This window comes from Sorex fumeus, unplaced genomic scaffold (genome assembly GCF_029834395.1).
Source record: "Sorex fumeus unplaced genomic scaffold, SorFum_2.1 ptg000098l, whole genome shotgun sequence".
In the NCBI taxonomy this organism is placed as follows: domain Eukaryota; kingdom Metazoa; phylum Chordata; class Mammalia; order Eulipotyphla; family Soricidae; genus Sorex; species Sorex fumeus.
This window is the reverse complement of record NW_026606155.1, coordinates 62,083,368-62,097,500: the sequence shown is the minus strand read 5'-3', so window position 1 is coordinate 62,097,500 and position 14,133 is coordinate 62,083,368. Positions and strand designations below refer to the sequence as shown.

The following is a 14,133-nucleotide window of genomic DNA, read 5'->3' as shown; positions in this document are numbered from 1 at the left end:
TTTTCAGTTGAAAGAATTTAAAATTCTCAGCATTTTTATGTCTATATAATGCAGAGAGTCTCAGATGAATTTATATGCTGAAGTAATACAGATGAAAATTGTGTAAGGCTTTCCCCGTTTCTGCCTTCACTGCCAAGAAACCTGGAGCCACTGTAATTGGCTCATCTCAGGTGCCTGTTAACATCTAACCTTGCTCCCGATGGTCTCACTTGTGTTTTCATCCCTAATTGGGTTTAGGTCTGTAAGCTGTATCATATCCCTTTATATGTCAGTGGAATATACATTCTAAAAATTGAGTTAAGCTGCAAATATATTAACTTTACTAAGGTTTTTATAGTTAATTTATAGTTGCCTATCATTGTAATGCATGACTGAATTAATGACAATCCTGTAGCCAGAAAACACTTAATGACATTTGTTTTTAACATTTCCTCTAGCATATAACCATGGGGATTATAGAGTAAGTTAAGCTTTAGACCTTATGTCTTTTTTTTTCTTCCACTTTTATGACTCTGAGATAAAAATTATTTTTCTGTTCTGAAAAAAGAACTACCAAGTTTTCTGTTTTCTTTGGCTACAACCCTCTAAAGTGGAAGTTAATGTTCTAAAATGTATGTACACATTGCAATTATGTATATAGCTCAAAAGCTTAAAAAAACAAATATATTAAATTTCAACATACATGTTATCCTGCATTCCGGTCGACTGTAGAGAACCTCTAGTCATGTCTATCTGTTTTTGATGCCTCTACAGAATAACTGCCCAGCATCCTCTGCCCAACCAATCAGAATGTAGGAAAATCTACAGATATGACGGAATCTACTGTGAATCTACCTACCAGAAGTATGTTGAAATCTTTGTGAGTCTTCCTTCTGGCTCGTGCATCAGTGCTTGTGATTGCCAGCTATTCAAAAATATCCTTGTATTGAAACCTTATATTTCTCTAATATAGTGGGGGGAAACACACATAAACCAATCAAAACAAAAACAGCAAAAAATATTTGCCTCTGAAATCAAGACAGAAAAAAATGTTTATTCTTTTGAAATTGTGGTCTATAAGTTTTTTAAAAATGACTATATTAAAGCTCTTAGGTAAGCTTCTTTATATTGCAATAAACAAGTACTTATATGCAAGAAAATCTCAGCAAAATACATTGCACAGGTGCTACGCATCTTAGGGATTTGAAAGGTGTGTTATGTATAAATTAGCTGTCACTTTTTTTCAATCCTGTAATGGAATGATGAGTTGTAATTTGCATAATCCTTTAAGAAGTCAAATTATACTGTCATGTAGCAGACTTAACATGCTAGCTAAGATTTCAGAGCTTTGCAGTTAATTACTATGTACCTTACAGGACAGTTAAATTGAAGTTGAGTCCTCTGCCTTTGCTGCCATTTGCTTTGTCCATTACTTAACAGAATCCACACTGTTGGTAACCAGTAATGTTATTGTCACTGAAGGAAATACTGTGCTCTGGGGAGAAAAGGCATTTTAATGTAGTTTGTATTGTTTTTTGCTAAGAAGAAAGTTTTTTTTCCTGTTTTTTAAAACATTCCAATTGAAAGTTAGACCCAAAGTCTTTATGCTTTCCACATAAGTTGTGGAATATTTATTGCAGAAATATTAGTCTTTAATCCGTTATTAAGTTCTCCTATAGGAAAAATGAAGAAAACATAACTTCCACCAAAGGTATTAGTCTTTCTGAATGTACTTTTCAAATGTACATTAGAGTGTTTTTGTCTTCAAACTCCTAACTTAACAGTAGAGTTTCATTATTGAAAAAAAATACCCAGTTTCTTAAAAAATGGGCTTTGATGCAGGTTGGTGAATTCTGCTTTCATATACCACTTGAATTGGCTGTAGGGCATTTTCTTTCATGATTTCTGCTTAACAAATGATCAGGAAGTCCTGCAACCTGGGAAATACCTTTCTGAAATCGACAGGACATGGACAGAACTTACCTGGCTAGAGTTGGGACTGTTGCCTCTACTTCTGCTGTTTATCTCTAACTTTATTTCTTGATAATATGCTATATAAATAGGCTCACTGTCTTTTGAAGAATGGCTGTAATAGTCCAAAATCATTTTGATTATATCTGAAATATTCTTGTTATCCATAAGACACTGAACATGACTCTTGGTTCAACTTCTGTTTTTTTGTTTGTGATGTGATGTGATATAATGTTTGTGTGTGTGTGCGTGTGTGTGTGTGGTCTTGTGATTTGTGGATATTTGAAGAAGCTTTTTGTGAGTAATGGTAGATCCACAAACAAGTGTGTTCATTTGTAATCAAGCCAGTTTCATATCTGAAGATACTTAAAGGCTGATGTACTTGCCACTTTAAAGTCGAAGCTGGACGGCACAGTCAGAAATCCTGTCTGCATTGAGACCTCCCTTCTAACCTTAAGTATCAATAGTGCTTGCGTTTTGTTTTTTTTTCAAAATTGTTGTTATTTGTAGTCAAGGTAGGCATAGTAAGCAGCACAGCTGTGACTGCCAGGGAGAGTCACTAGGGGGATATTCATAACAAGGAAATATTGGCAAATAAATGATGAAGAAGGGAAGGAAATCCCCATGATGTTAAATTGGAGCACTGTCACTGTGATGATTAATGGTGGTGTGTATTTTAGTGAAGATGCTTATCTGGATTGTCTTGAAACTATAGTGTACTTTTAATAACTCCTCTAAAATAGCATGTGGTACTCTGGCACTGAAGAGAAATGCCCACGGATCCAGACTTTCTTTGCCTAAGTAAGTATTTTCTCCTGCCCAGTGTTTGGCATGTGCTTATAAAATAGCTATGTTAATATATTCTATATAGAGAGTTAGATGTGTTCTAGATTAGATATCACTTAACATTTCTGTGGCTCCCTTCCCTGGAGAGTTAAAAGTTGCTTATGAACATGTTGGCATCTTTTCAACACTCTTAAAGGGTAGATATTGTCAATAATAGGAAGATGTTGCACTCTCAAATTTCTCTAGTCATTGTAATCTAACGTTGAGGAGTGGTCCTACACTACAGTGTGAAAAGTGCCAAGTAGGACTATTTTTTAAAAAATTGTCAGTTTCTATTGAAGGGGCTGTTTTGAAAGACACTGGCTTTCCATCTTCAGCCATGAATATACTGATTCTGTGTAATGAATTATCACTAGCCTTGAGGGATCTTTTTTATTAGTGATGGCAGGTATATCTTCCAGCAATTTATTTAACCTTATTGGGCTTCAGTAATTTCTACTAGACATGAGGATAGATACAAATGGCACAGAAGCTGCTCTTCAGCGAATGCTGTTACAACACTGTTTTTCAATCTTCGAGTCACTTTCTAAATGCATCTGGAATCAGCTTAGTGGTTGAAGATCAGAATTTCAAAAATTAAGAGAGTAAAAAATTGGGTGCATCTCACTTAGAGTATTACATCATGAGGCTTCAGAGTGTTTCACTGATATGCATGTTCACAGAGGGGCACCTTTGAATGTACGTGAGGTGAGCACTGAGTAAGACCTATTTCTTACTGTATTTTATACCCCCCCCGAAGAATATTACTATGTTAAAGTGAAATACAGAGCCACTGGGTCTAACCTTGGAGTGCCTGGGCAGTCATGGTGTGATTCTCATTGCTCCCAAGAACCCCTGGGAAGTTATGGTGTGATTCTTATTGCTCCCAAGAACCACTGAGGTAACCCTAGTGGTCCCAGGCATTCTTGGACTTGAGCAAGTAAGTGTCTCAGGCAGTGGCCCTCAGACTTCCTTCACTTTGCTTAGGAGGTCCAGAAATTGTCACTGTCACTGTCCTCCCGTTGTTCATCAATTTGCTCGAGCGGGCCCAGTAACATTGTGCGACTTGTTACTGTGTTTGGCATATCGAATATGTCATGGGTAGCTTGCCAGGCTTTGCTGTGTGGGTGAAATACTCTTGGTAGCTTGCCAGGCTCTCCGAGAGGGGCGGAGGAATTGAACTTAGGTCGACTGAGTCGGCCGCATGCAAGGCAAACACCCTACCTGCTTGCTATCGCTCCTGCCACAGAAAATGTAAGAGAAATAAAACGAACTAGAAGTTGTAATTGGGAATGTTGTTTTTGGCAAAGGGTAAATACAAGTGCTTACAAAAGCATTATGGAGTAGTCCACAAATGTTTCCTACCTGCTACCATTTGTTGAGTATTCAGTTCCTCGACTCTGCTTCCTATTTGCAGTTATCGTCCTTTGCTCTGTATCTGCTTTTAGTGAACTCCACTGTAAAATCGAGTTTAATTGGGAGATACTGGAGTTTTCAAAGTTCAAATAATTCATGCACCCAAAGGAAAAGCAGTATGGATATTTTGAAAAATGGGGGAGGAGGGATATTACCTAGTTAAAACACAGGTCTTGCATGCTGCTGACCCAAGTTTGATTCTAGGCACCAGAGTCCCCTGACCACTGCCAGAAGGGCCCACATCATCCTAGGTATAGCAGGGCCTGAGCAAACTGCAGCCTTGAAATGCAAATGAAATAAAATTTGCATTGAAATGCCTGTCTGCACAGTTGGCTTAGAAGTTCCAGGAGGAACCCCAGATCACCAGACCATTGCTTGTGAGATAGTCGCTTCCAAAAGTAGAGAGCATGAACAAAAAGGCATTTTTTTTCTATTTTAACTAAATTTAAGCTAAAGGAAAAGAATTTTGCCGGTCATAGAATGGTAGCCATAGAATTGTAACCATATAGTCCTGTAAACTCACTGGTGTTCAGAATATTTGCGGTGATGAATGATGGGTAGAAAAATGTCAACAGAGAATGGACTGACTTGCCTCAATGCCTTACTTCAAAGGGCCTGCTGGGGGATGGCATAAAAGTGGGCACCCTAAAACTGTGTTTAGAAACTCCCCTTTCATCAGTGTTTAGAAACAGTGGAATCTAGGGAGCCTGCCAGTGAAACTGTGGATATTCATTTGCCAGGCCCTGTACCATAGCAGTATGTACAGCACCACAGTGCTTTTTTTCAAAGATTAGAGTTTAACTAGGGTTGCCCTTCTTGGTGCAATTACAACAGAGAAGGTATTTGTATGATCTCAGAAGGGGCTATGGCAAAATTGTGAGGGTTGTTTTTATTTTGGTATCCTCTCCATAGCACAGCGTTTAGGGCGCTTGCCTTGCATGCAGCCGACTTGGCTGACCGGAGTTTGATTCCTCTGCCCCTCTCGGAGAGTCCGGCAAGCTACCGAGAGTATCTCACCTGCACGGCAAAGCCTGGCAAGCTACTCATGATGTATTCGATATGCCAAACACAGTAACAAGTCTCACAATGGAGATGTTACTGGGTCCGCTTGAGTAAATCAATGAAAAACGGGAGAACAGTGCTACAGTGCTACAGTGCTCCATCCCCTCTTTTAGTGCATTTATGAATTTCATTCCACTTGGAAACTGGCTTCCTCTCTTAATGGTCAGGCTCAGTGCCCATGAGGCTTTTTCTTTTGTTTTCTTTTGTCTTGGCCTTGATTTTCTGGCTGTAGATCAGGTGTTGTTAACTAATATTACTCTACTCAGGAGCATTTGCATTGTAATAAGCATCTCCAAGTGAAAGAATTCATGGAAAAAAAGGAAGTCTTCTCTAGTAGAATAATTTCAGACAGTCGGGACAGGGTTCGGGAAAATTAACTGGGGGCTCAAGGGTATGTGTGTGAACTGTATCTCCTTTTATCAAGGTAATCAGAAAGAATGAAGTTCTATTCCTTATAGGGTGAAGGCTGCTTTTGGCTAAGAAGCATGGATTTGGAAATGACTAAAAGAGTGAAGAAGGCCCAGGGATTAAGGGAGGAGAACGAGTATAGGACAGAACTTTTATTTTTCCTTGGCTGTGTTATGTCAGAGTACACACTGCTAGCACATGTTACCCCAATTAGGGAGGTAAGACAAGTGCTGGGTGCTGGGGGATAAAGGTCACCTGCGCTAAGGGGAGACAAGGTCAAGGCAACTTCAAAGGCAGCTGGATCCTTTAGCCAGTTGTTTAGCATCATTGATTGATGTCTTTTATGCCATCACCCTCCCCCACATTAGAATAATTTATGCCAGTTATGTTTGGATCAGTAAGTAAGGGATTGAGGAAAGCGAAATATACAGTGAACTTCATAAAGAGCTCTAATAGAATCTGCATGTTAAACAGACATTGAACTTTGTAGCAAGAACTGCTTCAAGCCTTTCAACATCCAAATGAATTCTAATTTCCACATCATGCCTTTCAGACCTCAGCATGGTTTCTGGTGGCTTCTCTCAGTTAATTTTAGCATCACTTCGAAGATTTTGTGTGTAAATGACTTGAAGTGGCATAGCTTGGCAATGTGGATGGCATGAAAGTGTATTATTTAGGGCTAACTCCAAAGTAGCGTAAAAGGGAACTAATTTATTCACTCATTTAACAAATAGATGTTGATCATTACCCATGGTTCAGGTGGTATTTGAAGTAAAATAACATATTCAGGGTCACTAAAAAATTATTTGCCCTCTAGAAGCTTAGAAGACAGATATAAATACATCACTGGGATTTTATGTGCCTCCATGGAGTTGTGTGCTAACACTCCAAAGTGGTACTGTGGATAGTCTAGCTTTCATAAGGATTCATAGTGGACGATATCATTTGATTTGGGGGTGAAGCTTCAAGTGCTGATTTGGACTAAAGGTTAGATATGTCTGGTCTGCTGAACAACAGATGTCATCTTTTAATAGAGGGCTGGTAAGGGATGATAGGCATTGAGATTAGAGAGGAAGAGACTGAAGGCATGGGAGGGTTATCTTCCCATGGGAGCCACTGGAGAGGTTATCAGAAGACAAGAGTGTAAGGAAAATCTCTGGAAGAAATTAGGCTTGAAGAAGGATTTTTTTTTTTAAAAAAAGGATAATTGTTTAAAGAGTGGCCTATGACCTTCTGTTCTTTTGGTTTAGGAATTCATTTAGCTTTCCTGGTGTGGAAGGGTAGGCATTCTTGCTGTGTTTTAGCTTGGAGTTATTTGCCATTTATCACTGATCTCCACAATACAAAACATAGTTCAGGACTTGTCTAAAATCATTGCTTTTCTTAACGTGAGATGTTCCAAAGTCTTGATGACTCTGCCATTCAAGAGAGCCAAGTGCTAGAGAACATGAACAAGCATATCGGCAGTATGGTTTTAAAAAGAAAAGAATTGGCTCCACCATAATGTGCGTTTTTATTATGAGAGAAGTGAGTGCCTAGATTTTCAAACATAATTTGCAAGTGACACATCTGCTCTGTGAATTGGAGCTCTTGGAAAGTTGAACATAAAGTTAAGATGAAGGTGAGGGGACTAGAGCTACAGTGAAACTTTGGTGGATGTGTTGAACAATAGTGTTCACAATTGTTTACAGTTGATTTCAGAGAGCAATGTGCTTATGTTTAGGTTTGAAAAATTACACAGTGAACTTAAAGTTATATGTAACCTATGATTTAATAAGTTCATACCTTAAGAATAGCTGGTTAGAGCACCTGTCTTGCTGTGTGCAGCTCAGAGTTCAGTCCCAGATACTACATAAAACATATGCACAGAAGAGCATTTGTTCTGTATGTTAAGTTTGTAAATGTTTCCTTACTGAATTTTTAAACTGTATGTGTTCGTGTTGAAAAATTATCTTAGTCTTTGACTCAGAGTAACCTATTTTAAGAGAAACACAAGTGCACATGATTTATAAATTAGGATGTTATCATTGGTAGAGGTGGCTGTAATTTTCTTGATATGGATCTGAGTTTTATCTTAGTCAGATAATTACCTAACAGATAATGGAACAGTGGATAACTTAACTCTTTAAACTTCTGTTATCACGTCACTAAAATGGGATAAATAACTAAATCATTTGTTTTGATCATCAGTGTGATGAGAATGACATTGCTTTGATCAGATACTGATGATATGGAGGTTTGCTTTTATTGGTTTGTTTTGGATTTGTTTTGATTTCTGGGCCACACCTAGCAGTGCCCAGGGCTTAATCATGGACCTGAGGACTCTGCATTCAGAGATCACTGCTGGCAGGCTCATGTGGGACCATACGTGATGCTAGGGATTGAACCCAGGTTGGCTGCTTGCAAGACGAGTGCTTCACCCACTGATGATGCACAATTGACTAATTTCTTAACAGACATTAAAAATGATTATAATAAACTTCTGGTGAATATCTAATTTTGATCATCATTTTACAGATAACAGAATCTTACAGAGCTTAAGTAGTCACTCTAGGTTGAAGTATGATATGGTGGCATTTGGATAAACACCACTTCCCTTTGTCTGCCTTTTAAAAAGTTTTTTTTTCCATTAGAACACGACCACACCTGTCTGTTAATACATCGTCTTTGTCTGCTTTTGTGTTACAGTGACGATGACCAGATTGATGAACAAAATCACATAACCCACAGAGCCACCAAGGCTTACTGTCTGGTCCATTATAGGAAACATTGCCTACTCTTGCATTTTGTCTCAGTGTATCTGGCTTCAGAACCTAATGACTAGATAACAGAAACATTTGATACTTAAGATGCAGTCATTATTTACAAAATAAATACTACTTTGTAATTCACCTAACTTAGAGTGCAACTGTTACCCCTTAGAACAAAATTCAAAGAATAGCACACAACCAACAGCAAAAAATAAGTAATTATGATTACAAATATATTGAATTTAAAGCTTCTAAAGTGCCATATCCTGAGTTGTGTTGTAGCTTCCAATTAGTCCCATGATCCATGTGATATAAATGTATCAATTTTGGTCGCATTCAAAGTATAATTCCATTAAACTTTGTAATTGTGAATTTTCAGAATTATAGTGCCTATTTAGAATCAGTTGATTTCATACAACAGAAAATTTTATTTTCTTAGGTTACATTTTCTTAAATAATCTTCCTAAAAATACATAAAATATTAACAGAAATGTATCATGATCTGAGTTTATATATAAATATATATACATATATTTTTTCTACAACAATAGAAAAAATGTAGTAGTATATATCTATTTTAGAAGGTCTGTGTAGCACCCAAAAGGAGAGAGAGAACAAAAGGGAATGCCCTGCTACAGAGTCTGGATGGGATGGGGGGATGGGGAGGTGGAAGGGATACTGGGATCATTGGTGGTGGAGAATGGGCACTGGTGGAGGGGTGGGTACTCAATCATTGTATAACTGAAACCCAAGCACAAAATCTTTTAAGTCTACAACTGTACCTCATGGTGTTTCACTAATAAAATTTTTTTAAAAAATAAAAAAATAGTCTGCATAATTAGCATATTTCTATGAATAATCTTAACAACACAAGACATGAGGCTATGGTTTCAACTTTGTCCTTCCTACAAAGAATTTTTATCATCCTGTATTTGTTGGTCAAAGATTTCCCTGCTCCTTATTTAGTAAGTGATCTGGATTTGTATTCTTTTGGCACTTACAGGAAGCACTGTGTTAAGTGGTCAGTATGTGTTGAAGGTGCTGAGTTCACTAGGTTAATTCTCCAGACTCTGGATCAGTGAATGTGGTTTATTTCCTTGTATGATTTATGTAGAGATTTCCTTGTATGATGCATATATATGTTTTTTTCCTGAATTTTATCATTTGGGGGAATTCAGATAATTTGGTTTGAATTGAGAATCTTCTGTCAAGATTGAACGATATATCAGTGGCATTAATTTTAGCAGAAGATTTCTAGCAGAAGTGTCTAGCATTTTAACTAATATTTTAATCTGGATAGTCTGTTTCAGGCAGAAATGGTTTAGAAATTTACAGGATGAAGCTAAATGGTGAAAAGATGCTGGTGAGTGAGAGAAATATGACTTTTTTTTTTAGGTCAGATCATGTTATACAAGGTGATTAGATGGAATTTGCTGGCTGCTTGATAGAATCATTCTCTCACAAGCGATTTTTGCTGCATCATTGTTTAGGTGACTTGAAAAAGAGTTCTATTTACTAAGTTCTGAATTGGAATGATTTAAGTTTTCAAAGCAGAGAGAGGTTCAGGTCCTATGAGGATCTGGGCTCATTGGCCAGCATGTAAAGCAAGCATTCTTGGGTGATTAGAAAACAGATCTCCCTATCAGCATGAAGATTATTTGGATTTTAAAATTGCTTAAAATGTACCTGACTAAATAGACTGCCATTTTATCTTTAAAAATAATTTGAATATCCCCTTTCTTTCATTATCCTAGGTGAATCCCTGCTATATTCTTTCCTTAAAATTTTTAAATTTTTTTAGTGAATCACCATGAGGTACAGTTACTGACTACAAACTTTTGTGCTTAGGTTTCAGTCATACAACAATCAAGTACCCATCCCTCCACCAGTGCCCACTCTCCACCACCAATGTTCCCAGTATCCCTACCACCACCACCCCACCGCCCCTCCACTCGCCTCTGTGGCAGGCATATTCCCTTTTACTCTCTCTCTCCTTTTGAGTGTTGTGGTTTGCAGTACAGGTGTTAAGTGGTCATCATGCTTGGTCTATAGTCTACTTTCAGCACACATTTGCCCTCCATAGTGGGCCCTCCAATCATCCTTTACTTGGTGGCCGCTTTTCTATCTGACCTTCCTTTTCCCCCAGGATGTGAAGCCAGCTTCCACGTTGTGGGGCAATCCTCTTGGTCCTTATCTCTACTATCCTAGAGTGTTAGTCTCCCATTCTGTTGCTTTATGTTTCACAAATGAGTGCAGTCCTTCTATGTCTGTCTCTTTCTGACTCATTTCACTTAGCATGATACTCTCCATGTTGATCCACTTATATGCAAATTTCATGACTTCATCTTTTCTAACGGCTGCATAGTATTCCATTGTGTAGATGTACCAAAGTGTCTTTAACCAGTCATCTGTTCTCGGGCACTTGGGTTTCTTCCAGATCCTAGCTATTGTAAACAGTGCTGCAATGAACATACAAGTAATCTCTGCATATTCTTTTTTTTGCTTTTTGGGTTACACCCGGTGATGCACAGGGGTTACTCCTGGTTCATGCACTCAGGAGTTATTCCTGGGGTTGCTCAGGGGACCATATGGGATGCTGGGAATCAAATCCGGGTCAGCTGTGTGCAAGGCAAATGCCCTACCTGCTGTGCTATTGCTCCAGCCCCTCCCTACATATTCTTATTGCAATCATTACATATTAGATTATATGAAGGGCCCGCTCTCTGAAGAGAGACTTATTTCTCTTGCTAGCAATTTTGATCACCAGTTTCTTTACCCAACTTTAGCATCTTTTCCTTGACTATAGTCTGTCAGGGGCCCTTGAATGGATTATAGCCAATTGTTTATTTTACCTTTAAAGTCCTCTAATGGGACAACTTTAGGGGGGAAATCAAGGTAGCATGACTTTGGTGCATACAAAGTCTCCCATCCCAGGAGCTATAAACACCAGCTAGATCTCCTGGTGAAAAATATGTCTGTGGTCTTTCAGGGAAGTTTCTGTTTACTTAGGACAGCATCTGCTTTCTCTGGGATGACCTGACTGACAACTTGATGGCATTCAAGGAAAAAATTCCTCAGCAGCCTTGATTCTCTTCCCCTAGAGAAATTTATCAGGTGTACTGCATCTTGAATTAATATCAGCTAAAGCAGTGGTATTCATGTTCCTATGTTTTCAGAAGGTCTAGTTGGGATTGAAGGTAGAGGGTATGGAAAGTTCCATAGCTCTTGTAAAATTGTGGATCAATAAATTCATCTGGTAGCAAGATTATTTACCCCCTTTCCTGAATACTGCTTGCCGAGAGCTGCAAGTAACAATTTATATGAGACTGGTAGGAATAAAGCATGCTGATTTTTTTTAGCTTATCGTGGTACTTCTGAAATACCTCAGGGAAGGTAAAGCCAGAAAATAAAATCATGGGCCAGCAGATTTTAAGTAAGTTTATTTTTACAAGGATCTAGTGGCAAGTTGGGTTTATGTGCACCACAAATAACGTTACTGGATCTGCTTAGGAGAAATTTGCAGGACACAGATGTTTGCTGTGGAACAGAGTGTATTCAGAATGTGAAGCTCTGAGATACAGAGAATTAATACAGCTGCATTTATTCTGCCATCCAACGGAAATACGCATTGATGCTCAGCCATTCATTATGAGGCTAAATTGATCCATCTGAGGATCCAGAAGTTTTAACTCTTGAAAGTGAAGTTATGTTTCCATTTCCTCATTCCTGCTTCTGTGCTGGCTCATTTTCCAGATGCAGCAATGGAATTGAGGTTGAAATCAGAAGGAAGATTTTCAATTCTAGTAATAACATCATTTTTAGGACAGATAACTTTTGAAAGGGAACAGTTAGTTGTCCTCAGAGTAGAGATTATACAGGCTATGCCTGTAATGGACACTGAATACAATTAAAAATAACTAAAATTAAAATAGGACACAGACCCTGTTCTATATTTAATACCTTAACTTTTTCAGAGTTCTATACTTTGGTAGAAGGGGATTTCAGTTGATTATCCTTGAATGTAGTGTAGATTTGTGTCTGAGGAAATGCACCGTCTTACCCCAACTCAGAATTTCCAGTGAAAGGGCGGGAGCTGCTGGGTGTGGCTGACTGTCCTACTCCATGGTCAAATTAAGTGTGATGAGATATGTGAATTGTTAGGTGGGAGTAAGTGCTATGGTATGAAAATATAGATACTTAAGAGGGCATTTTAGAATGCTGGAGTGAGAATGGCTAGTTATGGTTTCACACTTGGAACCATTAAAAAAGATGAATGTTTAAGCAAGGCTCTATGAGGTTAGATGTTGTACATTCTGATAATCATATGCAGTGCACCAGTAACTGCAAAGGCTGTAATGCACAAGAGTTTCTGATGTGTTCATGGGCCATGAGAGGCGACTAGTCGGTTGAAGAATGAATGATTGAGATGGACATTCCCAGAGGAAGTCAGAGCTAAGCATGTCATCGGCAAATAGGACCCTTTTGCTTTTTCACCAGCTTAATATGGGACATTGGGTGGGTTTGGTATGAGAAATAATAGAATTTAACTTTCTAGTATAAACCTGATTGTTATACTAGAATTGTTATACTAGGATTGTTATACTAGAAGTGTGGGGGATGAGGGAATCATTAATTAAAGTGACTCTTCCCAAGGTATAAATGTATACAAGGTAAGAAGTTGGATTCTGTTTTCTGAAGGAAGACCTAGTAGGGTTGTTTCTTAATCAATTGGATGGAGAGGTGATATAAAAGTGAGGGAAGCCAATATAGAATTATATCTAAATACAATATTTATTCTTTCACATGTGTGGTGGCACTTAATATTTACAAATAAATACTCGTCCAGCAGTCATAAACCTAGAGGGAAGGGAGAATATAAACTTATAAACTTGTACAAGATAAGGATTTGTGTGTATGTATTTGCATATAAAGTTTATTTATCTGTGGTTGAAGCCTTTTAAAAATACTAAAGGCTAATGTCTCAACTGCTTAGTAGTTCTAAATGCAGTTAGAGAGAAATTTAGTGTAGTGGATTACATGCAAAGCCATGATGAAGATGTGTTATTCCAATTCTAGTTTTCTTACACACTCAATTGGGGTGAACTTGTACAACTTACGTCATCACTCAGTCCCCCATCTTTCTCATTTGAGCATTGATTGAGAATCATCTCTTAAAGTATACCATTGATGCTTAAATTAACGAATACATTTAAGGTACTTAGAATAGTACCAGTGCATAAAAATGCCCCAATAGTTTTTACACATTCTTCATGATCAGGATAAATTAGTAGATTAAAACTTGAAATGACTTTCCTCTTTTAAACATACTTTTGCAAAATCTACCAGGCTGCATGGATAATAAATGTAAGGTCTCATACTAAACCCTGCTCTCTAGCTGATGGTTAAAAAATGACATGCGTGAATTGTACCATGATCATGCCAATTGCCTGCCTCTCTTTAGAGGGGAATGTTGAGTCTGGTCAGCCTCTCTGCAGGGTACATTTGATTGATGGATGGCAAACAGCATTTAAATACCTAACACAAAAAGATCAATGTTTTCTTATTCTTTTTTAGCTTAAAACATTGAATATGTATTAAAATGAGAAAAATAATTTTCAGAATAGATATGACTTTCCTGGGACATAAAAGCAAGGAGATCACATCAAGAAGGGAATATTATTTTTTTGCCCCAATACAGGAAATTACTGTTTTTCCCTCCATG

At 37.9% G+C, this 14,133-nt stretch overlaps 1 protein-coding gene across 9 annotated transcripts in view; it reads left to right on the top strand.

Moving 5' to 3' along the window:
* The window catches only part of NPAS3 (neuronal PAS domain protein 3), a 1,011,636-nt gene that overhangs the window by 126,102 nt on the left and 871,401 nt on the right, over positions 1-14,133 (top strand). For 6 of the 9 annotated variants that reach the window (XM_056133997.1, XM_056133998.1, XM_056133996.1 and 3 more), the window contains exon 2: positions 754-843. The exons of the other annotated variants lie outside the window; for them this stretch is intronic. In XM_056133997.1, the coding sequence (XP_055989972.1) occupies positions 754-843 (90 nt within the window). The remainder of the gene's footprint in view (positions 1-753; positions 844-14,133) is intronic. 9 annotated transcript variants of the gene reach the window in all.